Source organism: Penicillium solitum (assembly GCF_028829755.1).
Source record: "Penicillium solitum strain IBT 25940 chromosome Unknown utg000004l_segment0_segment0, whole genome shotgun sequence".
Classification (NCBI taxonomy): domain Eukaryota; kingdom Fungi; phylum Ascomycota; class Eurotiomycetes; order Eurotiales; family Aspergillaceae; genus Penicillium; species Penicillium solitum.
Genome location: NW_027072124.1, coordinates 3,058,924 through 3,081,950, shown reverse-complemented (window position 1 = coordinate 3,081,950; position 23,027 = coordinate 3,058,924). Strand labels below are relative to the sequence as shown.

Here is a 23,027-nt window from a genome sequence, read left to right as displayed (position 1 = left end):
ACCAATTGTTGTTCCTCAAATCCCGAACATCATGATCAGCATTCCGCAGCAATCGTCAAGAGTCGGCCGGCAATGGTCGACGGATCTTTTCGGATTGTCTAGCAGGCCCATTCGAACTTCAATGCAGGTTGGCTTTAGACAATTGCGTCATATCCAACAAGCGACACAAACGGGTGTATCTCATACCTCAAAATCCTCAAGAAACAGCCCTTCAATCAAGGGGACAATTCGTCAATCACAAAACGGACAATCCCTTCATCGGTGGAACCAAGCATCCTCGCCACGCTCATGTTCCATCCTTGCCAACCATGTAATCTTACACCAGGCCACATACAGCACTGCGTCCACTATATCTACGGAGCCTGTGATTCACGATGTCTTCGAGCCTACATCTGGGACATGGCAGTATCTCATCGTCGATCCGTCAACATCAACCGCTGTCATCATCGACCCAGTTTTAAACTATGATCCCGCCACTCAGGCTGTGACCACTCAGGCAGCTGACTCCTTGCTCTCTCTCATCAAGGGAAAGGGCTATAAGATCGACAAGATTCTCGAAACGCACGCTCATGCAGATCATCTGTCTGCAGCATCTTATCTTCAAAAGCATCTTGCCCAGGATCAAGATCATAAGCCACCCATCTGCATTGGCAAGCGTATTGAACAAGTCCAAAAATTGTTTTCCGAAAGATATGGTGTCCCACAAGAGGAATATAAAGCCATTTTCGACAGGCTTTTCGACGACGAGGAGACATTTACTATTGGGAACTTGAAGGGAAAGGCTATTCATCTACCTGGACACACCCCGGATCATCTTGGTTACATGATTGGAGGTAATTATCTACCATCAATGATCAACTTGTTACACAGTTACTCACAAAGTCTTTTCCAGATAATCTATTCTGCGGCGATTCTCTCTTCCATGTGGACATTGGTACTGCACGCTGTGACTTCCCCGGTGGCGATGCCAATGACCTCTTTCGATCGGGCCGCAAGCTTCTAAGCCTTCCTGACCACTTCAAGATCTGGACAGGTCATGATTACCCACCGGAGGGACGGGACCCCGTTCCTTGGGTGAGCGTCCAGGATCACAAGAAGCTGAATAAACATCTGAAAGATGGTATCAGCGAAGAGGAGTTTGTGACTTTGCGAAAGGAACGTGATGCAGGATTGGCAGCACCCAAACTGCTTCATCAATCCTTGCAGGTCAACATTCGAGCAGGACACCTTCCTGCGCCAACAAAATTTGGTCATCGGTTGCTTCACCTTCCATTGAAGCTTACAGGGGAAGCATGGTAACCGAAATATATGATTACCAAAATGAGTACAGGACGTATTCATTGACCCATGCCTGCTCAGAGATGAAAAGCTGTACATTTACCAGGCCGCAACCACTTTTCTTGTTCAACTACATGTATCTATATATTACCCACATAGTCAAGCGACATCAAATCAAGCCAAATATTGTCATCCTTCTAAATTTCGACAGTCTTTCTCATCTACGATGAACTACGACATGTCGTGCAGATTATTTTATTCCCGGTGACTATGAATATCTCAATGCCTCGCGATATTCTAAGTAGTTACGAAAGCCAATGTCTCTTTGCTTTGTCTACTCCGTTCTTCCCTCCTTTCGAGATTACAATGGCCTTTGTGTTCGGATTGATCCGTGGACCAAAGAGACAAGAAATAAACAAAGGATCTTTTATACTCCTATTGTTCTCATATTCCAAGCTATGCTTCATCGAGTATTCGAACTCGACTACTCGAACTGCATAAATAGCTTCGATCCCACCTCGAATATACTCTCACCAAGCAACAGTCCATCCAGCACAGTCCTCACAGCCCTCACACACTCCACAGGTCAGTACTAACCTTCTATTACTTACATCACCCCGATCACACCTTCGCCATGCCTCTCGCTCAGCCCGACAGCATTTACCGTAGGGAGCGTAGCTACTACCTTGATCTTCTCCAGGCCCAGGTCGTTCGGCTCCGTACTAACCCCGGTCGTCGCCTTCAAGTGGTCGACCAGCTCAAGGAGCTTTCTCAGTTGACCCCTGGCTGTATTGAGGCTTCGCTTGTCATCCGTGACACTGTCTTCCATCGGACTTGCTGCAATCTGCAGCCTCTGTACCTCAACGCTATTTGCTCTCTTTTGGGAGACTCTGATCCAGCCCTTGGATATCAGATCGCTGATATGCTTGAGGCTGCAGTTCCTGCCGAGGTTCGTAACCCCTACCACTACCCTCCTGGATGGTAGTTGATGATTGTAGATGCATTCACAGCCATCAGGTTCCATAAATATACCGATTTCATAGATCAATCTGACCTTACATTTTTCTTAGATCACTTCGTTCCATCCATAGATTATCCAATTGTGAAAAAATAAAAAACGTACAACAGTACAAGAGAATTTGACCTGTTCAATGTGTTTGTTATATTCTAAACAAAATAAAGATTCCCTTCTATGATCGAATACAAGTCGATACAACGCAGGAGTCTAATGCCCAGAGACTCAGCTCCGCTCATAGAAGAAAAAAGAAACAGGAAGTCATATTAACATCCAAAATAGAGAACATTTTCCCTCCCTACGCCGTAAAAAGGTCATGCAATACCAGAAGCGTCGTGTCTCCCCTTCGCAATCATCAACGTTTAGTTCGAGGTCTCGTTGGGCAGCAGGTTGCCCTTGATGGCAAACATCTTGCCCGTGCTGGACGAGACGAAGCTGTCGACCTGGCGCGCGTACTGGTCCACCTGGCGAGTGTTGAGCATGCTCTCCAGACGGCTGGGCTCGGCGGGAAGCTTGAACAGACGCTGCCACTCGTCCTCGGGGAGGAGGGGCTGGTTGAGAGTGGCACGGCTGGCGTTCTCTTGTGCGCGCTTGGCCTTCCAGGCGTTGATCTTCTGCTGCTCGCGGCCGAGCACACGCTGGTAGTATTGGTAGTTGTTGACCTCGGTGTTGTGGGTCTCGATGCTGTCCAAAAGGAGATCGCAGTTCTTCTCCAGGAAGGGATCGATGCTGAGGGACAGGTTGTCGAGGTTGGGGGTGAGGGTGGAGGTTTTGCTGAAGGGGCTGGACTCGAGGGCGGCCAGGGAAGAGGGGAGCTCAGTGGATGCTGAGGAAGTCGGGCACTGCAGCTGGTGGATGAAAGAGGTGATCAGGTGGGAGTTGTGGAGCTTGACGGGCAGTTCCTCGAAGATGTCGGGGTGGCGCATGTTAGACTTTTGGAGGCTGCAATTATTGTCAGTATTCATGTGGCTCATATAATTTTTTTCCCGAATTTTGAGGTCATTGCACGTACTCCTCGGAAGTGAACTTGTTCTCCTTGAAGGCAGTCATGAACTTGGAGGACAGACGGAAAGCACGGAGGCTGAGGCTGCCCTGGGCACTGCGGCTGACATCGTGGACGAGGGCAACTGTGCGCTCGTTCAACTGGCTCTGGTAGTAAAACTGATTCTCGATCACGTTCATGTTGACGAAGTTGCCCATGTTGGCGCTGGTGTACCATCCGACGCTGTTGGCATCGGTGTTGACCTCGCGCAGCATGCGGATCATCTCTGCAGAGTAGGCGGCGTTTGCCTTGGCGCGAGGAGCGGCAGCGGCCGGGTTGGGAGCGGCGTTGTCAAAGTGCGACTCGGCGGGGACTTCGACGACGGGGAATGGGAAAGTGTTGGTGATCTCGAGGGTGCCATCGACATCCATGCCGACGATCGCGCCGGTGGCAGTGGAGGGGAAGGTCTGAGAGCAGTGCTTGATGATTTTCATGACAACCTGGAACGTCCGACGTCAGTATTTCTGGCTGGCGAGGACTGAGGGAGATTTTCGTCGGGGAGACCATACCAAGGCCTCGACCTGAACGGCCGCGAGGGGAGCTGGAATTCTGCGAGTCGGTCAGCATCATGTTGTCACGGATCAAAAAACATCATGACTTACTCGGCCATTGTGAAGGATTGCAACAGTTGGGCGGTTGTTAAGGTCGAGACGGTGGACTTGGAGGGTTTGTGTGAAAGGGACCATTCATTCCTGATCGGGCTTAGCGTGGTACCAATACACATCGAAATTGGTTACACCTTTTCACTATGTAGATGGAGGGGCAATACTGTCATATTACACTACCATAGACTCATCGGAGAATTCTCATTCGATCAAAGACTCCTCATGCTGTGTTTTGGTCTAAAGCAAGACCAGATACGGGAAGAAAAACGAACAAAATGGCCAGAAGACATCGGGACACTGGAAGAGGCAAAGTTGAAGTGTACCTACAAGATATCAGTCCAATGATAACAGCTTCTGCACGATGCTCCTCCTAACGTGGCCGTAATTTATCGACATGTCCCACTTCCCCATAAATCAAGCAACTCCGCAAGGCACCATGTCGGATCACTCAAATACGGAGACTATAGTCTACGGACAAGTCCATAATCTACAAAACATCAATGTCACAACCTTAGCTCCACGCCAGGATGGATACTGGGTGGTGTACGCGAGTCCCAACACAATGCTACCCCAAAGCAATGACTAACGTCTGATGTCTGTATCTAGCTACATCCACGGCGGTGCCTGGCGGGATCCGGCGGTTACATCAGCATCTTTCGACGCCACGGAATCCATACTTCGGGAGAAAGGCCTACCTATTGCCGGATTCGCCTCAATTTCGTACCGTCTCAGCGCTCACCCAAATCACCCACAAGACCCAAGCACTACCGACCCGAAGGACTTCCAAGATGCGAAACACCCCGATCACATCGCCGACGTCGAGGCAGCCCTGGCGTTCCTCCAGAATACATACAGGTTCGGCGAGCGATACATCCTAGTTGGCCACAGTTGCGGCGCAACGCTGGCCTTCCAAGCAGTGATGGGGGCGGTCTCGGGTCATCGTGAACAGGCTACATTGACAGCGCAACCCACTGCCATTGTTGGTGTGGCGAGTATTTACGATCTGCGGCGGCTGCGGGATATCCATGTTGACATTTCGGCTTATCAGGAGTTTATTGAGGGGGCCTTTGGGGCGGATGAGACGCTCTGGGACGGAGTATCACCGGCTCGGGTGGCTGGCTCTCGTGGAGTGGAAGCCGGGTGGAAGTCTGGAAGATTGGCCGTCCTGGCATATTCCAAGGACGATGGATTGGTAGACGGGTCTCAAGTAGAGGCCATGAAGGAGGCTTTGGGCAACTGGGAGAAGATAGAGGCACAGATACCGGCGCAACAGGATTCAAACCCTGATAGACGGCTCCGTGTCTTGTCGATCAGCGGTATTCATGATGAGGCATGGGAGAATGGCGATCAGTTGGCTCGTGCGGTAACGTTTGCATTCGAGCAATTGCAGGAAATGAGGCTGGCCCCGTAGTTCTGATTCTCAGAAGGACATACTTGTTGAGTATTCAAAGTGACGGTTTCAAATAATGTACCCGACATAATATATGACTTCATCTTCAGTAGTGAGGTTATCATCTCTCACTATCCCAGCCATACAAGCCTAGCAACGATCTCCGTTGTGAGAAATTGGATAAGTTATTCGGTTTCAATTGAGTCCTCATTTCCCCTAGGGGTGGACTAGACTGGTAATTTACGTACAAACGAAGTCGGAAAAAGAAAAAAACCATCGCAAATGTCCATGCGACCCAGACAACGCCGTCGTGAAAACATCTGAAGAAAAGCACAAGCAGACCACGTATCCCTCATTGCGCCGAAATGCTGCCCATGAAAGATTCGTAATGGAATGTCTGTCAAGATTACTTGGCGACGTTCATGCGAGCCGAAGCTGCGTCACCGATGAGCTTGTCGTTCTTGGCTGGCTCCGCGGGACCCTCGGCGTAGTCGTCGTCGTATTCGAACGCATCATCGTCACTTTCGCTGTCCTCGATGAAGCGGTGGGTGATGTCGGCTTCAGCGAGGCGCCACTTGAGATCTTCGCGCTGATTGTCCTGGTAACGAGCAAGGGCAGCTGCAGCGTGCACCTTGAAACCGTAGATACGGGGTTCATAACGGCGACTGCTCTTCTCGGGATTGAGAGCAGGGTAAACCTGGAACAGGACGGAATGGAACGAGGTGCCAAAGTATGCGCCATCAATGGATGAGTGACGAGAGGATTTTGGGTTGTAGATATCTTCGCACTTGGGACAGTACAACTTGACGGTGCTGACATTCGCATTATCGGACTCGCCCACAGGAAGCAAGGCGTGTCCATCGCACATCACACGTGGGCACTTCCCAAAGTCGCTCTTCTTGTACTTCTCGAGCTGCAGGGATAGTTAGTGCTTTTGTCCTAGGGAATAATATCCACACAAGTTCGGGGTTTTAACATACCATTTTAGCAAGACCACGAGTGGTAACGATATACCGAGCGTGAACCAAACCATAGAGGTGACGGGCAGACTTTTCAATTTGCTCACGCAGATCATCGTCGGCATCAAGATCGAAAACGTCGGTGACAAGATCCAGGGCGTATTGGTAGTACGAAACCTCGGTATTCAACCCGGTGAGGTTAAAGCGGTCCGTCAGGTAGTCCTCGTCAATTTCGCAGAAATATTCATTACCACGAGAAGAAACGAACTGGGAATAGATGATTGTCATTAGCACGATTGTGATCAAGATTGCGTCACGGTATCGACCAGAACTGGAAGGGTAGGTAGTAGTGGAATAACGAGAGGACGTTGAGGACCCGCCACCCCCAGGACCACGGTGTGAAAGTTGGGAAGAATGGCGATTGAATTGCCGCCCGCGCTGCTCGGTGCTAGAATCCGGACCAGGGGGCTCGTTCGGTCCATTGCGGTCATTTGGACCATTGCGGTCATGGCCAAAGAGACCCAGGCGTAGCTGGACATAAAGGGGGAGCAGACGGACGAAATACATGAGACACATAATCGCAATTGAGATACACATGAAGCAAGTCAACCTATCGTGGTCGCGTGCGAAATCACCGGCGCGTTGAAACAATGCACCTGCCGACGCGGCCAGGAAGACTAGGAAGAACCAGAGAAACCAAAGGGTCGGGTCGCGCTCCATGATGAAGCAGAGGATCAAGCAGAGCAAGAATAAGAGTAGGAGATGTTGAATGTGCCAGGAGAGGTTTGAAATGAGAGGTTTGAAAGGATCGGAAAGGATCGCAGGGTCGTGTCGAGTATTTATGTCGGGGGAGACATGATCCCGCGCGTTGGGTCTGCGTACTCGACGCCGAGACCTTTGAACATCGTCGCGGCAACAGGGCAACAGCCTCACACAAAGCCAGAGTCCGGATTCCGCGGGATAAGCGCAGGAAAGGCGCTCCTCATTCTTTATTCCATGCGCACAGTGGCCTTGGAGATAACGGCTCGCGCGTAGGGAAATGAAATCAAAAAAAAAGAAATTCACTTACCCAGTCTCGCCAGTAGCTGGTGTAATCGCTGTCTGTTTCACTATTGAAGTCCTCCATAGTGGGCTGGGGTAGTGCACGTTCTCTCGCTCTCTGTTTCCGCAGAGGGTTGATGTGGAAGCTGGGTGGATGATGAGGGGTTGCTGGATGACCTAGACCTGCACAGCTGGATGCAGTAGTTGTATTCACTGATGAGCTCAAGAGCCACAAGAGTCTTTATTAAGGGATTGGTGTAGGTTATGTTTGAGGTTAGAAGTGGGTAGTGGGCAAGATATCCCGCAATTCCTTATCGATGCTTCGCCTACCGGGGGCGGTCAACTTACTGCTCAATATTCAGACCGCCTTTAGCAATTGATCTACCTGTGCACACATCTAATCCCTATGTAAGGCAGTATTAGGTGCATAATATGAGTATTTCTTTGTTACAACATAAGCGCAGCCAAGAAAATGATCTGCATTATCTAGATCACCTAATATCGCCACGATCCTCTACCTAGGTGAACTCTTGAGTCCTAATCTCCATAAGCCCTCTTCGTCACAGATTGGACTGAGATTATCCAATGGAAGGGGAAGCTCCAGAAGCTTCCATTCTTGATCAAGAAGACCCAACCCCCTTACTGGAAAGCCACAACTTTACTATTTCTAACTGGGTCTTTTCAACCACGAACTTCGACGAGACTGAATGCAATAGTATTTGACTGTGGTAGGCTAGGCCTAAGTCGCCCACGGCGATAGTGGCCTATACCATGAGCACAATGGAAAAAAGCCATCAACACCAGCACCGCTAGCTAGGATCAACAGAGTATGTAGGATTCTGAAATCAATATAGACGAAATATGGCAAGTGTGGTCTGTGTCCTGATCACAATCGCGACCCGAACCTTATCCCTCGGGTACTACCGAGTAATCAAGATCCGAATACAATCCAGCATCATGGGAGATATTGAAATGCCCCGTGTAATATGAGTCGATTGAAGGGTTATAAAAGTTAAGACTACCCATGTTAAAGTAATTTACCAACATTTAGATTATGGCGTTGTCAGCTCAGCCCGTGAAGTTGGGATGTTGAACCCCCAAAAGAAGCTAGCGCCGCACATGGTTCTTATTGCATCGACTTCAAACACACTGTATAGGGGAGATTTGAAGTAGGCGAAGGAACTGACAATCTAGAAGTTTCGATCTAAACTTTCAAAAGGTAAAGAATATCCAAGGGGTAAATTGGTGGTTGTAAACTGCCCGATTGTTGACAATATATATCTGTCCGGGATGTCGACGACGACGACAAATCTGAAAAATGAAATTAAGATAATCCAAAGTCTTTTGAGTACACATGCATGTCATTTACTTATTTACAAAATCTATAATTGAATCCCTCGTTAACATAAACTACTCATGGTTGGAGATGCGCAGGCAAGTAACGGTGCCATTATGTTGATTATCATTTAACCAAAGATATTAAGCTTCTCTACCGATCAAAAACCTTCCCAGGGTTCCTATAGTGAAAAGGCAAGTCAGAAATTATCATAAAGAGTAGAGGTAACCGAGTTTGGGAGTTCCACATACATAATCCAGTGAGGGTCAAAAGTTCCCTTAAGAATTTTCTACGTAAAAGACATAGTTAGCAATTATAATCCCTTCAGATGATTATTGATTCCGAATGCAGGTGACCGAAGAGAACATACCATAAATGAGATAGTCGCATTCCCGACCTCCTGTTGAAGAGCCTCTTTCTTACCAAACCCAATACCGTGTTCGCCCGTGCAAGTCCCCTCCATATCGATCGCCCGTTGAACCATGTTTTTGACTGCCTTCTTGGCTTTCTCATACTCCTCCGGTCTTGTACCGTCGTATGTGATGTTTTCGTGGAAGTTACCATCACCAACGTGACCCTTGACACAGGCGTTTAAGCCCAAGGCCGCGGCGTCTTGCTTGCTCGCGACAATGATATCAGCCAGGTGGCTCAATGGGACTGCGACATCGGTATTCCCTAAGAGCCAGCGCATTCCGTTAGTTTCGAATCTGCCATTGGTCGAAGTAGTGCACAACTCACACATCTCTTCGCCCTCCTTGCGAAGCGCTAGTAGAGAGTAGAGAGACTCTTTCCGCGCCGACCAGAGCAGTGTCTGCTCCCGTTCGTCACGAGCGAATTCAAACCCTTGCGAGCCATACGATTCGGTAATCTGTTTTACATTCTGAATAGCTTCTTCCAACATAAGCTTCGACCCAGAGAACTTGAAGAAGAGAGTTGGCTTTTCCTGCCACACTCGGGGCCTTGTGACACCACCCTCGTTCACAATACGCATCTGGGTCTCATCCATGAGTTCAAGAGCGGCAACCGGAACTCCTCGGCGGATCACCTTGGTAGCGGCCGAGACAGCATCGTGAATTGTGTTGAAAGGTACGACAGCAACGGAGTAGTTCTCAGGTAGAACGGCCAGTTTCAGCGTGGCTTCGGTTACAATCCCGAGTGTACCCTCCGAGCCGACGAAGAGACCGTTCAGGTTGTATCCGGCGCTGGATTTGCGCGGGCGCTTTCGAGTCTTGATGACAGTTCCATCGGCTAGGACGACGGTGAGATTGATGACCCAGTCGCGCATGGTACCGTAATGCACCGCATTTGTGCCCGAGCAATTCGTACTGATCATTCCCCCGAATTTCGCACTTGGAGCTTTGTAAGAAGTCAATACATGTCAACCTGACGGTAGTGGGTATCAATTTGGTCACAAACCTGGATCCATCGGGAAGAAAAGTCCAGTTCCCATACTCTTTAGCTGTGCGTTCAAATCCACCCACTGGACACTGGGTTGAGCCACGACATCCATATCATCTTCATTGATCTTTATGATCTGGTTCATATACACGAAATCCATGCTGATGCCACCAAAGGGTGCAGCAGTATGGCCTTCGAGACTGCTACCTCCGCTGTATGGGATAATTGGGACTTTTCTTTCATGGCAAATGCGCGCAATCGTGCTGACTTGTTCGGTGTTTCGAGGATATGCGACAGCGATGGGTAGCGTATCGACCCTGACAGATGACCACTCTGAGAATCCGTGCATTTTGAGGTCCTCATCGTCCGTTGAGATTATGTCTTCGGTGTCGCGCAGTTCGTATTCGATTTGAGCTATGGCCTGTTTAAATCAAAGTAGTTAGATTTGAGCTGGTGATTTGCGCATCACTGCGCGTGTGAAATCAGATACGTAGAATTGCAGAGCGGAACTCACTTTTTGCATCTCTTCGAATGTCGCATATTTGACTGTAGGAAGTCGGTCTGGGTCCAGAATAGCAAGGGTGCTACTTGGTTTGTTTGCGTCACCGGTAGAAAGTGTTGAGATGCCATAGCCCGCGAGGCCAGCAACCACCGCAACACCTACTACGAACCCTTTCCCGTTAGCCGTTTCTTTTGGAATGGAGAAGCTTTCAAGTGCATTTGGTGCTCTTCGCGTGGAATTGGTATTCAACCGACGCTGTGCCGGACCACGGCAAACCGACGCAATGCGTGGGCGAAGAGTAAGCTCCCCAACTTTCCTTAAGCAGCGCATTTTCTCCGACATTCTTTCTAGTATTTTCTAAAATTGTAAAGAAATAGTTCGAGTGCATTGAGTGCACCAGCATCACTTTTATGAGCTCCCAAATAAGCTTGAAAGTAGCTCTGGAAAAATGTGGGCCTGCTAAAGTGGCGCGATTCGGCTCGGGGAAAGTGTCAGCGAAACTGAAAGATACCCATAGACGTTCTAGGGGGTTCAGTTCTGATTGCAAGCGGAAATGGACAGGCTTAGAGTATTAGGATGGTTTCGTGAGTATAGTATTGTACGCGGGACTAGTTGGGCTGGATGGCCAGTCTAACCGTGAGAAAACTTCCCGAGGAGTGAACCACCTCAGTTATAATACATTCATTCATTCAATAGGCTAAATATCATAAATCTTAGGTTAACATAAGATAATCCCCCGTCCGTTCCACAACGCTGCGCCAGCCAGAATGCATTTGTCGATTTGTTGTTGGTCCTTGTCTCCAGACTTCGTGCACAACTTGTATACCTGTTCTCACAGCTTCAATTCCATATATTCCCACTCGCTCGTACCACAACCGAAAGCGTTCTTGGTATCTAGGCTCAAAGGCCTCAGTGGCACCCATGAATGCTGGCCAGAAAAGCGGAGCAGCGAGTATTTTAGTCTCCGCTTTGAGCTGTTCAATGGCTTCGATGCTATCTAGAACTGCCTGGACATATTGGCGGAGATACCGATGGCTCATCAACCTGACACTCTGCGAGAAATAGATGATGAGAGCATTCAGAAATGCTCGAGTCTGGTGGTAGATGATGGTGGCACTGATGCCATTTGTAGACTCTTCGTAACGATGAAGCCGCTCATCGAGTGGCCAGTCCATGATCTTCTGTTCAAGATCGTCACAAATTTGGTTCAGACCCTCTGGGATAGATGTGTCTTCCGTATTCATGCGATGGTGATTCACCTCGTCGATGATCTCGATGGATTCCTTAAGGAGAATCAGAAGACTCTGCGGTATACCGTATATGCATTCGTATGCCGACATCTCTAATAAGGTGCTCTCGCCTGTCATCATATCTGGCCCCATGGGAATCATAGATGAAGGCGTTTCATCATCCTCAATGAAGAGGTGCTGCTTGGGAAACACGGGCTGTGGACCGAACGTTGTTTGTGAGCCTAGTGATGGCGAAAACCTGGACATTCCGCCTTTTGATCTTCTAACGGCAGTACTTTCATAGATCACGCGCAGGTAAAGATAGATCCGATGGAGTGATTGAGCCTTCCGGGAGAAAGTCGCCTTCCGAGTATTCATATGGCTTATGAGCCTTTCGGCTCCATCCAAATGAACACTGCAAGTACTTGTATCTCCAGACATAACCTGCAGAGTGAGAGGTTAGCACAACTGTCTCAAGATGCAACAGTGAACGGGTATTTGAGATACATTAATTGTGATCATTGAAAGCATAGTGGCAAGAAACTCCTTATACTTTGGTCTCTTGTCGGCATAGAGATCGGTTTCGACCGCGTATTTCAGAAGTCCAATGGCGTCACAACGATATCGCGAAGCGATTGTGCCCCAGTTCCTAGCTTCCTCTGCTCGGTGATGAGATCTATGATCGTTGGATAGACAAAATGCGCTTATTGAAAGCAATGAATTCTTTAACGCGTCGCGGATCCGCGTTGTGGTACATCCAAAGCTTAGTTCACCGGCTGATTGCAGAACACGGGGTAAGTGTATTGTCTTCCAGGGACTTTTGGAGTTGTCAATTACACAGAATAGATTGACTACTCGGTGGCTGTAGTGTCTCATGAGGAGTCGTTCTTGCGATGGAACGACTAGGCTCTCAAGTGTATTCGTCATAGGAGAGGAGATATGCTGCGTCTTGTTCGGGGTATTTCTCTCGCCCCCCTGTGGGAGAATCGGCTCCTCTGACTCCAGAGGTTGTGATTGTGCAACATGCCGTGTATAAGCTGGAGGGTTCGAAGCATTGCCTGGCGGCACTGGGACAGCGTGGGCCAGTTCTTGTTGCTGAGTAAAGTCCAAGGTCAACGGTTGTCCATGAAGATTGCAAAGGCTCCATGCCGCCCCTGCTTCGGAATTATCATTCCATGGCTCCGACTCCATGGAAACAGATTCCGGATCGAAGATTAGATCGTACCCATCCTCGGGCTGGCAGGCTTCAGCTGTGCACGGAGGTGTGACATTATGTTCATCAACACCTTCCGAGGTACTTTGTTGAACGCGGAAGACACCAAAATTCTGAATGTTGGCACTAACATCCTCACTGCGAGGGTTGACAACAGATTCTAGGGAATCAAGATAGTGGAGAATGCCATCTACCTGGTCCCAGTCTAAGGTGTATTCTAGAGGCTCTAAGATTCACGTCAATATACTACATACCAAACGGAATAGCAATGCGCCAGTGCAACTCACCTGCAGGCATGAGACGCCTGAGAGATTGGCTCACGGTACCCGCCGGTGGGTCCACCGAGCGAAGGCCTCGCTCGCCTGTGGCTGGTGTGAGCCACTGCAAGCGGGTAGAGTACCCCTCACAGCTAAGACCTTTTTCATAGCATTGACTACAACACGGCTTGGCCTCATCGCACTTGATCTTGCGGGTCCGGCAAGTCCAGCATCCTGTAAAGGTTTTCGTGCGTTTCTTAGATCGAACTGGGGCGGACATGGGATCGAGACCTCCACCCACCCGCACATGCGACAATCAGCTGCAGGTTGAGTAGACAGGTCGGTGAAGCCAGGTTAGGAATGAGGCACTGAATCTGGATCATCGGCTCCAGGAGAGTGTGAGAAATTCCAATTGTCAGCACGGAGATGGGATGAGAGGAAGTTGACACCGTGGGGAGGTTTACTCCACGATAACTCTCGGCAAGGATGCCCCGCCGTTATCGAACAGATACCTATGGCTATCTCTATCTCTATCTCGAAACCGAGACCGGGGTAGTGGGCGCTGCCCAGGTGAGGGGCGCTTTTCGGAGGAAAGTCACAGCGTCGGCGAGGCTTTCCTCAAGCTGGGACCCACTTGAGGTATGCGGCCCAATCACAGCCATGTAGAGGTATATCTCCTTGGATTTCCACTTGGAGACATGCTGATCATGACATGCAAGTCATTCCGAATTTCATGAAGAGTTTGGTATATCTCGCTTCCGATACACTAACCCCGAACATTCTTAATCGAAGAAATATTGTGAATCCAATCAACCTTTGCGTCACGAACGTTTAAAGAACAAAGACAACGCAACATTCCACAATCATTCAATATGACCACAATTACCACCACTCACTCGCTCGAGGAGCAGAGTAGCTCCATTCCTGTCAAGGCAAATGCTCCAGGTCAAACTCCCGGTGCCCAAGCGGCGCTTGCAACCGGTGGATACGAGTTCCCCGGAATTCCCAAGATCGACGACCTGTATAAGAAGCGACAATGGCAGCTGGAGCACATGGCCGGTGCTTTCCGGGTATTTGCGCGAAAAGGCTACACGGAGGGTACTAGCGGTCACATCAGCGTGCGCGATCCGATCGATCCATCGACATTTTGGATTAACCCGTAAGAATTGAAATTATCCGACTCATGCGTTTCTAGAAAATTGACATTGACATTTTGTTAGCATGGGAAAGCACTTCGGTATGCTCAAGGCCAGCGACATGGTGCACATTGATGAGAAGGGCCAGGTTATCGGCGGCAACAAGACTGCCATCAATGCAGCTGGTTTCATGATCCACAGCGCCATCCACAAGGCACGGCCTGATGTCCATGCTGCCTGCCACACGCATTCGCCAGCTGGAAAAGCCTGGTCTACATTTGGACGGCCTCTAAACATCATTAACCAAGATACCTGTAACTTCTGGGGCACACAGGCCGTTTACAGAGCATTTGGTGGAGTTGTTCTGGGTGCGGATGAGGGTGAGCGCATTGCCGAGGCCCTGGGAGAGACAGGTCGGGTTATGGTGCTTCAGAACCACGGTCTTTTGACTACTGGTGGTACTGTCGATGAGGCTGCTTACCTATTCACATTAATGGAGCGCTCATGTGATGTTCAGATCATGGTCGAGAGCACCGGTATCGCCCAGAACATGATTGGAGACAAGGAGGCTGAATTCACTGCTAAGGTGAACGCTGATCCAGTAAGTTCGCTTTCAACATTTGGCATGATTTGAGATAAAAGGTCTTCTAACTCAGTGCAGGAAACCCTCTATACAGAATTCCAACCAGACTTTGAATATGAGATCTGGAAGTCCAAGGGCGAAATATGCAAGGGGGAATAAAGTTGAAGTCTACATTTTTTGTTTCGTGCGGGAATTATTCTTCTGCGATTGTTAGAAAGTACAAGGGTCAAAATGCTTGATTTTTTAGTTGATGCCTAAATTATGTTTAATGCGAGACTAGGAGAAATCCAACTAGTTACTTGAATTACTAGAGTCGAGACCTTGACGAGCAAAGTACCCAAGTTCGCCTTTTAAAATAGCGCAAAATGACGCTATTCCCACTATATTCGTCCACTTTTAGGTAGTTGAAAGCCATTCCGACCGTATAAATCTGTCGGACCTCAGTACTAAATATGTTGGTGCCTTAAGGACCTGGGGACAATATAGGCAGTGATATTACTACCTATTCATCCTACCTAGGTAAGTTTAGCCTGAGGGTCTTTGGATGGCCCCGACGATAAAGAAAAGACCGCATGAAGCCGATTGGACAAATACCCAGAGTCTACACCGAATATGGACTGATCTACTCCATACTAGAAATTGGGATCGAAGGTTTGGCTCGCCACGACCGTACTTTTAAGCTCAACATTTGCTTTCTTGTTGGGGCTTGATATTTCAGGCAAGAGGGCGTAAACAAGTAACTGTCGTAACTGTGTTCGCTCCTATAGACTACGAATTGGGACATTCCTTCGTTCCTCGCCCCTTCCCGTACCCCGGCAACCAAAAGCCTACCCAGAACAGCTGGTCGGATATCCCGTCTCAGCTTCCCGAGTATGGAGTTGGCGAAAGAATGGTTAGTGGTCTCCTGACCAGCCTTGAAGATACTGTCCTCTCAAAATGGATGTTTGTGGCACTTGCTTTGAGTTAATAGGCGAGGTAAGGGCATTGTGGCTAAGGCCATTGTGCCAGCAAATGTTACGAGGGATGTTTTGAAGAGCGACGTTAACAGCATGGTCCAGCTGAATGTGTCGAAAAATCTAATTGGGTCTGCCATGGCGGGCTCAATTGGTGGATTTAACGCTCAAGCGGCGAACCTGGCAGCCGCCGTTTTCATTGCTACAGGACAAAATCCTGCGCAGGTGGTGGAGAGTGCCAACTGCATGACTCTTACGTCAACTTGCACGCATCGTCGGAGGTGCTGTTCTGGCAGGAGAGCTGTCTCTTTGTGCAGCTCTGGCAGCTGGTCATCTCGTAAAAGCGTACATGGCGCACAATCGGTCTGCGCCGACATCTGCAACCCCCTCTCGGAGCACATCACCATCTGGCGGAACTCGGATTGCGCCTGGTCCTAGTAATGGTCCCAAGATGAGTGCTGCAGCGGTGGAACGGACTAGACGTTGATTGAGTACAATCGAATTGCATAATCAGGATAGTTCCCTAGCTGAGAATATATCGTAAATAAGAAGTAGCTTAAAAATGGGCGGGGAAATGTTTAAATTGATATTTCTTTCACGTATGTATTTGTGCTAATATCCTCGTGAATACTATGAACATATTTCTCGAACAAGAGATATGAGATTATTTTTTATGTGTCCCTGTTAACTGTCATCCTTTGTATTCTCGAGGTCTAAGTCTACTGCGAAGAGTGCTCTAGGTTGTAACACCTATCTCGAAGACTACATATCGTGATATTTGTTATCTGCGGCTGTCATTGCAAGCTCCAACCATGGAAGGTTGCGTATTAGAGTTTCAGGCTGAGTGGATCGACCAATCAAACTGCTTTGATTTGCTTCCTATTTTCCAAGGTTGGATCGCAACCAACAGATTGGGTAGGCCATAGCGAGCCCCACTATCGGCGTGTGGCCGACATCGCCGAAGATTCGAGATAACTGGGGACATGGTGTTGGTCGCTTCAATTGAAATCTACCGAGGTGTTCCAAAAAAATTCATATATCAGCCCCATAGCTCTAGAAGCTATCCACCTTAGCTTCAACTTTTGTATGCTCCCTAACCCAGTCCCTTTGAGGCAAATACTACATTTTAATATCACTTTTCACAACATTTTCCTGAGCTACAATGGCGAACCGGGGCAAAACTCACAATGAAGAAGTGTACTGCATCAAGGACCTCGAGCGACTGGGTTCAAGCAAGATGCAAAAGGCGTATCGCGGTATGTTGGTGACCTACTGAGATGTAGGAACCGTGCACTCGCCTAAATCAATAATTGAATACGCATAATGGCAGACCAGCTGATAAAAGCAATTAGAATATTACAACGAGGGAGCTATGGACCTGATCACGTATGTTATGTTCCATCCATGTCTGTGTTGCTTGTCAGACCGTTGACCGTTCATAACAGTCTGCGAGAGAACGAATCCGCTTACGATCGATACCTGATCCGTCCTCGCGTACTCCGCGATCTTTCCAAACTGGACACCAGCACTTCCATCGTGGGATGCAAGGTGAAGTTCCCCTTCGGATTCTCTCCAACTGCCATGCAGACACTGGCACACTCGGACGGAGAAGAGGGGACATCCAAGGCCTGCGCTAAAAATAATACTCTGATGGGCCTATCGAACTACTCTACAAAGGAGCTTGAAAAGGTCATTGCACACAGTACGGGAAACCCTTACGTCATGCAGATGAGTCTTCTCAAGAACAAGAAGGCCATGATCCAGATGATCAAGCGGGCGGAAGGTGAGGTTTTTATTTCAGATTCAACAGAATGGTTGTGTCCATTTACTAACTTCAATCCCAGCCGCCGGCTTCAAAGCACTATTCCTCACCCTTGACGTACCGTACTTGGGTCGACGACTCAATGAGTACCGTAACAAGTTCGCCGTGCCCGAGGGCATGGAATACCCGAACCTGTTCCCGGGCGTCGATGTGACCAATCTTGAGGACGGTGATGATTCAATGGCCTATGACTCCTCTATCGAGTGGCCACAGATTATGCCCTTTTTCCGTCAGCACACAAAAATGGAGATTTGGGGTAAAGGAAGTATGTATACTACGATTCCTTGAAAATTCTGCCAGAAAAGTTAATTTATTAACATTGCCTGTTACCAGTTTACACCTCTGGAGACGCCGAACTCGCCATAAAATATGGCTTTGACGGAATTGTGATCTCAAACCACGGCGGTCGCCAGCTTGATAGTGTCCCCTCCACCCTCGACGTTCTCCGCGAGATTGTTCCCGTCGCGAAGGGCAAGATCCCCATTGCGGTTGACGGTGGTATCCGACGTGGTACCGATATTTTCAAGGCTCTGGCTCTTGGTGCTGACTTTTGCCTTGCTGGACGACCGGCTATTTGGGGTTTGGCTGTAAGTGCTTTATTTGACAGTGGATTCATTGACACGTGTGTTGACTTTTACTCTAGTACAACGGCGAGGAAGGTGTGGACCTTGCTCTTAACCTGCTTTACGATGAGTTCAAGACATGCATGGCATTGGCAGGGTATGATACCCAACTGAACCTAACGCATGGGATTATCAAATAGCTAACAATATTTCTAGGTGTAAAAACGTGTCTGAAATTCAGAAGGAGTTGGTTTCGCTGCTGCAGCCGGATGGTCGTTTGTTGAAGTTGTAATGAATGGATGCAAACCATAGGATATATCATAGCGAAAAGTTATATAGGAGTGGGAATTGTATTAAAATACAGTCAGGTATGAAATCCATAATTGCGTAAAACATGTAATAGAAATTCGGTCTTGGAATAATTCCATATATCGTTGTCTAGTAAGAGCATGTCTCTTTGTCGGTTGTGTGATGTAGTTGTTCCATACTGTGAAAGGTTAACTACTTTATTAGTAAAATAAATCCACGTCAAAAGACATAAAATATAATATGTAAGAAGAAAATTATGACCAAGTTCATTCCATTAACTCATATTGATTAAACCAATTATTCATTGATACGGGTTATCAGCAGTAAACTTAGGCTCCCACAACCCCTTACCCTCCTTAACCTGCAACTGCAATCCCTTAAGAATACCATAGACGGTCCGAAGAGTAGGCATAGACACACCCTTAGCCTCCCCCTCGCGCAAAGGCTCACCCACAATATTCTCAACCTCAAACAAATTCCCCTTCTCAATATCCTGACACATAGAAGGCTTGAAAGCCGTATCAACAGGATCACCCCGAATAACGCTCTCAACAAGCTCATCCGGGAAATCGGTAACACCATCCGCACGCGCAGCAGCCAGAATCTCCTTCATGATAGGACGGATAAGGTCATCGATGACATGGGCACTCATTCTCATGCGTGGTGTATCCATGCGCAAGATCGTCGAAACGGGATTGTAAGAGCCGTTGTAGAGCAGCTTTCGCCAGCGACAGCGACGCACATCCGCGTCGTAGATTAGATCGAGCTTGCCGTGCGGGTTGTAGATATCGATGTAGCGCTTTGCTGCGTCCTCGGCGACTTGGGCTGGGACTCCGGGGCTGGAGAAGGGGCCAATTTTCTGATCGTCTGGGTCATCGTGCAGGATGTCGCAGTGGGAGCGTGTGGTTGCGCCCACGAAGGAGACGCTGCTGATGAGTGGGTTTGTGGGGAAGCGGGGGATGATGGGCCTCTCGATGTTGATTCCGTTCTGGGAGAGAACGATCACTGTTTTGCCGGGTGTTACGGCGGGAGAGATGATATCGGCCACTGTTGGGGAGACGTCTGGGATGTTCTTTGTCGTTACGAGGATGAAATCAAATGGTGGGAGGTTCTCCTTTACGACATCCGGGACGGCTTTGCAGACTTTAATGATACGTTAGAATTTCAATATGTGGATGTTTTCGCGACAGAGTGAGAACTTACTATTGGTAGGTTTGAATCTGATGCCATTGCCGTATTGTACGGAATCGATGTTCACGCCGTTCGCTTTCACGGCTTCGTAGTTGGATCGCATAACAGCCGTCACCTCGGCTTTGCCACCTTGTTCCAGCGCATAGGCTGCCATGGTGCCGACACCGCCGGTGCCGACAATTAGAACTCGTGCCTTTTGCTCGGACATTTTTGTGATGCTGATAGGATGGTAATGGTGAGAAGCGATAAAGAATGGGCGCGTTCCAGTTAAGGAAGTAGGTCGTTTGAGGGGTTTAAAACAACGGATGAAGCTCATTGAGAAATGTAATATGACATAGGAAGATAAGAGCCCCAACTTCAAAGTCAGCTCTAGGCCTATTAGTACTGAATAGGAAGATCACCGCGACGGGGAAAAATATGGAGTCCCCACTCGCTATGCTGGATCCACTTTTGCTAGAACGGGCATCCCACGGCGGAACTAGACTGTCATGTCGATCGGCAGCATTAATGATAGTATTAAGTAAATGCTGCTAGTAGGTGTTATCTCCGAATAATATAGAGACAACTATCTCATGGTAACTCAGACCGCGAGGAATAATGGCCGTGTTTTCCATCGGCACTCCTGTATCACAGTGCATAGTGACCACTAGGGACTTTGGACCCATTGGATTTTATTGCTAGTGGAAACTTGCGTATGGATCAATGTTCTAACTTATCCTAAGCACCTCTCTAGTCAAATATAAATCACTTCGAACAAGGAGACATGGGTGGTAAATCCAAAAGCCCTGGTGGTCGCCGTGCACTACGATATGCTTGAGGTCCCTTACCTGATGGCTAGCTAAAAATTGGCAAGAGTAACGGCGAAAAAAATAAATTTGATTTTGTAATATAAACAACTTTGCTATGTACAGTTCAAATGCAGCAAAGATTATGGCGAACAATGCCTCTATAGACGCGAAACAATACCAGCATTCAGCGTCTTCACAACCTCAGCGGCAGCCCGCTCTCCGCTACGAATAGCACCTTCCATATAACCCTTCCACTCACCCGCAGTCTCAGTGCCAGCAAAGTGCAAGTTGCCAGAACTCTCGCGCAACGCATCAGGGCCCAGAGTATCAAGGACACCAGGGGTAAGAGCTGTGCACGGACATCCCCAGCCAGCCCACTCATCATTGACCCATTCGTATGCTGTCAATTGGATGAATTCCTTATCAATATTTGCAACTCCAAAAAGCTTTACAAGTTGTTGCAGCAAACTCTCCTCCCGCTCCTTTTGCGACATGGCGGACCAAGCTCGCCCAGGATCGCCCGACATGAAGCAAGTAAGGACATACTTCTTATCTTCGGGACTGCAGCTGTCTCTTACAACACTAGCGGGACCAATAAAAGACTGCGCAAGACCACAGAAGCCGGCTTTAACCCAGAACGGAGAGCGGAACTCCATCATCGCCTTAGTGTAGTATCCGTAGGTAGTGGACTCAATCCATGCCTGCTTCGCAGGAGGGAGCTTGGGGTGGAATGAGATGGTCTTCATGGCAGGGGTAGGAACAGTGATGATGACCTTGCGAGCGCCATAAACCACACCTCCGGCTTGAATCTTCACTGACTTGTCGGCGTTCTGGATAACTGAGTGCACAGGACTAGAGAGTCGGACAGTGTTCTCCGGGAGGGAGGATGCCAATCCCAAAGAGAAATGCTGAGTGCCTTGTCGGATGCGGAGGTATTGGCCGCCATCCTTGCGATCAGATCGCATCTGCAACAAACCACCTCCCGACTTGCAATAGTTCAGGAAGTAGAGAGCGGAAATATCTTTCGGATCTTGACCGAGCATTGCGCGGGTCCAGACCGTTCCAGTAGCAATAGCTACCTCGCTCGCCCCACGAGATCGCAAGTAGGCTTCGAATGTGATGGAATCCAAGGTAGTGTCTTGAGGTCTCCAAGTGTCGAGAGCTTGACATTCAGCCTCGCACATATCGCGGATTTCGGCGAGATGGGCTTGGGTAGCTTTATCAAACTGAGAGGAACGATAGTGTTAGCTTCTATCATCCCTATGTTATGTGTTTATGGTAGATATCTTACGCTAGGTAGATCTCCATAGACGAATGGAGTGCAGTTGCCGTCGAAGTCCTGCAGAACAGCATTTCCCTGAGTGTTCTGCTCAATGACCTCAACACCGTAGCGCTTAGCCAAATCATAAACCTTGCTCTGGTTAGTGTCATTGATCCAGCCCGCACCCAAATCAATTACACCACCACCATTAAGGGCGGAGCTCCAAGTCTTGCCTCCGACACGATCACGAGCTTCAAGGACGACACAGGACAACCCCGCGCGTAGGACATCGTGTGCAGCAGAAAGACCGGCAAGACCGGCGCCGATGATGACAACGTCGGTATTCTCGTTGGAAGCAGGGAGGACAGGAGGAAGGGTGGGCTCTGGGAGGGCAATGATAGCGTCGATCTCGAACAGCCATGACGCGACAGCAAGCTTGGGAACAGGGACCAGGGTGATGGCTGGTCGGTGGCCCGCGAGGAATCGTTGGATGTGTCGGGTGTGCTTGCGATTGTCGGCATCGTAGTCAACGATGAAGAGTTGCAGCTTGACGATGCTCTCAATTGAAGAACCAGCGGCGATTATGATCTTGCGCAAGTTCAGCAGAGCCAGGTGGATCTGTGACTCGTAGTCGGCTGGCACGATGCCATCCTTTGTGCTTCCGGGTTGTCCAGCGACATGGATGAGCTTTCCAGCGGGTGCGACCGTTGCTGGTGCGTAGTACGCACTAGCAGTGTTAGATAGATCGACGGTCTCTACAGTCTTCGGCATTTCGGGAGATGTATATTGGGGTAATGGCAGAGGAAAAGCGACCAAGTGCAATTGTCTAGTTATATATGGCAGAGATAACGACGGTGATAGGCTCATGCTTCGTCTTTGGCCATCACCGCTCATTCATGTCAATCTTCATGCACATTATAGGTCCAAGCTAATATGCCATCATCAGACCCGAAAGGGAAAGAGATCGCGGAGAATGAGGGGCTATAATAATCACACCGCATCTCACTGGCCATATAAGATGACGATGTTGATGGATTCTCTCTGTGGCCTTCCCCAGCTGCATACGCCTAATTTGTCCCATTTCGGGTGCCATACCCGCGCTGTGACTTACCCCTACGGAAAATCCACTTCGGAATGAACACCGAACTTCAACAAT

At 48.8% G+C, this 23,027-nt stretch overlaps 12 protein-coding genes across 12 annotated transcripts; 6 read left to right on the top strand and 6 right to left on the bottom strand.

Moving 5' to 3' along the window:
* Nucleotides 1-31: 31 nt before the first annotated feature.
* On the top strand, nt 32-1,299 carry N7455_007170 (MBL fold metallo-hydrolase; the record flags this gene model as incomplete). The annotated part of the gene is made up of 2 exons (XM_040957796.2): nt 32-833; nt 893-1,299. 2 exons carry the CDS (start codon nt 32-34, stop codon nt 1,297-1,299), a joined length of 1,209 nt encoding a protein of 402 aa, XP_040811775.2.
* Nucleotides 1,300-1,912: 613 nt separating this feature from the next.
* On the top strand, nt 1,913-2,263 carry N7455_007169 (uncharacterized protein; the record flags this gene model as incomplete). Its single annotated transcript, XM_040957829.2, has 1 exon — nt 1,913-2,263. The coding sequence occupies one exon, from the start codon at nt 1,913-1,915 to the stop codon at nt 2,261-2,263; it is 351 nt and encodes a 116-aa protein (XP_040811762.2).
* Nucleotides 2,264-2,416: 153 nt separating this feature from the next.
* On the bottom strand, nt 2,417-4,018 carry N7455_007168 (putative eukaryotic translation initiation factor 3 subunit EifCh). Its single transcript, XM_040957822.2, has 4 exons — nt 3,938-4,018; nt 3,845-3,884; nt 3,306-3,775; nt 2,417-3,235 (listed from the first exon to the last, which is right to left on the bottom strand). The coding sequence occupies exons 1-4, from the start codon at nt 3,943-3,945 to the stop codon at nt 2,656-2,658; spliced, it is 1,098 nt and encodes a 365-aa protein (XP_040811844.1). The 5' UTR covers nt 3,946-4,018; the 3' UTR covers nt 2,417-2,655.
* Nucleotides 4,019-4,334: 316 nt separating this feature from the next.
* Nucleotides 4,335-5,351, top strand: N7455_007167 (arylformamidase; the record flags this gene model as incomplete). The annotated part of the gene is made up of 2 exons (XM_040957777.2): nt 4,335-4,483; nt 4,547-5,351. 2 exons carry the CDS (start codon nt 4,335-4,337, stop codon nt 5,349-5,351), a joined length of 954 nt encoding a protein of 317 aa, XP_040811780.2.
* Nucleotides 5,352-5,736: 385 nt separating this feature from the next.
* Nucleotides 5,737-7,009, bottom strand: N7455_007166 (casein kinase II subunit beta; the record flags this gene model as incomplete). The annotated part of the gene is made up of 2 exons (XM_040957697.2): nt 5,737-6,243; nt 6,311-7,009. 2 exons carry the CDS (start codon nt 7,007-7,009, stop codon nt 5,737-5,739), a joined length of 1,206 nt encoding a protein of 401 aa, XP_040811753.2.
* A 1,856-nt stretch (nt 7,010-8,865) lies between these two features.
* N7455_007165 (FAD-binding oxidoreductase) lies at nt 8,866-10,896 on the bottom strand (the record flags this gene model as incomplete). The annotated part of the gene is made up of 5 exons (XM_040957740.2): nt 8,866-8,955; nt 9,037-9,341; nt 9,405-10,022; nt 10,083-10,485; nt 10,579-10,896. The coding sequence occupies 5 exons, from the start codon at nt 10,894-10,896 to the stop codon at nt 8,866-8,868; spliced, it is 1,734 nt and encodes a 577-aa protein (XP_040811797.2).
* Nucleotides 10,897-11,279: 383 nt separating this feature from the next.
* On the bottom strand, nt 11,280-13,545 carry N7455_007164 (Zn(II)2Cys6 transcription factor; the record flags this gene model as incomplete). Its single annotated transcript, XM_040957771.2, has 3 exons — nt 11,280-12,239; nt 12,303-13,234; nt 13,296-13,545. The coding sequence occupies 3 exons, from the start codon at nt 13,543-13,545 to the stop codon at nt 11,280-11,282; spliced, it is 2,142 nt and encodes a 713-aa protein (XP_040811778.2).
* Nucleotides 13,546-14,137: 592 nt separating this feature from the next.
* On the top strand, nt 14,138-15,143 carry N7455_007163 (uncharacterized protein; the record flags this gene model as incomplete). The annotated part of the gene is made up of 3 exons (XM_040957831.2): nt 14,138-14,424; nt 14,486-15,002; nt 15,063-15,143. The coding sequence occupies 3 exons, from the start codon at nt 14,138-14,140 to the stop codon at nt 15,141-15,143; spliced, it is 885 nt and encodes a 294-aa protein (XP_040811776.2).
* Nucleotides 15,144-15,856: 713 nt separating this feature from the next.
* On the top strand, nt 15,857-16,375 carry N7455_007162 (uncharacterized protein; the record flags this gene model as incomplete). The annotated part of the gene is made up of 2 exons (XM_065605550.1): nt 15,857-15,876; nt 15,955-16,375. 2 exons carry the CDS (start codon nt 15,857-15,859, stop codon nt 16,373-16,375), a joined length of 441 nt encoding a protein of 146 aa, XP_065461404.1.
* A 724-nt stretch (nt 16,376-17,099) lies between these two features.
* Nucleotides 17,100-18,614, top strand: N7455_007161 (alpha-hydroxy acid oxidase; the record flags this gene model as incomplete). Its single annotated transcript, XM_040957836.2, has 7 exons — nt 17,100-17,193; nt 17,290-17,323; nt 17,383-17,720; nt 17,782-18,024; nt 18,093-18,346; nt 18,403-18,479; nt 18,539-18,614. The coding sequence occupies 7 exons, from the start codon at nt 17,100-17,102 to the stop codon at nt 18,612-18,614; spliced, it is 1,116 nt and encodes a 371-aa protein (XP_040811840.2).
* Nucleotides 18,615-18,932: 318 nt separating this feature from the next.
* On the bottom strand, nt 18,933-20,030 carry N7455_007160 (ketopantoate reductase family protein; the record flags this gene model as incomplete). The annotated part of the gene is made up of 2 exons (XM_040957689.2): nt 18,933-19,774; nt 19,835-20,030. 2 exons carry the CDS (start codon nt 20,028-20,030, stop codon nt 18,933-18,935), a joined length of 1,038 nt encoding a protein of 345 aa, XP_040811838.2.
* A 738-nt stretch (nt 20,031-20,768) lies between these two features.
* N7455_007159 (putative flavin-containing amine oxidase) lies at nt 20,769-22,642 on the bottom strand (the record flags this gene model as incomplete). Its single annotated transcript, XM_040957690.2, has 2 exons — nt 20,769-21,836; nt 21,902-22,642. 2 exons carry the CDS (start codon nt 22,640-22,642, stop codon nt 20,769-20,771), a joined length of 1,809 nt encoding a protein of 602 aa, XP_040811847.2.
* Nucleotides 22,643-23,027: the final 385 nt, after the last annotated feature.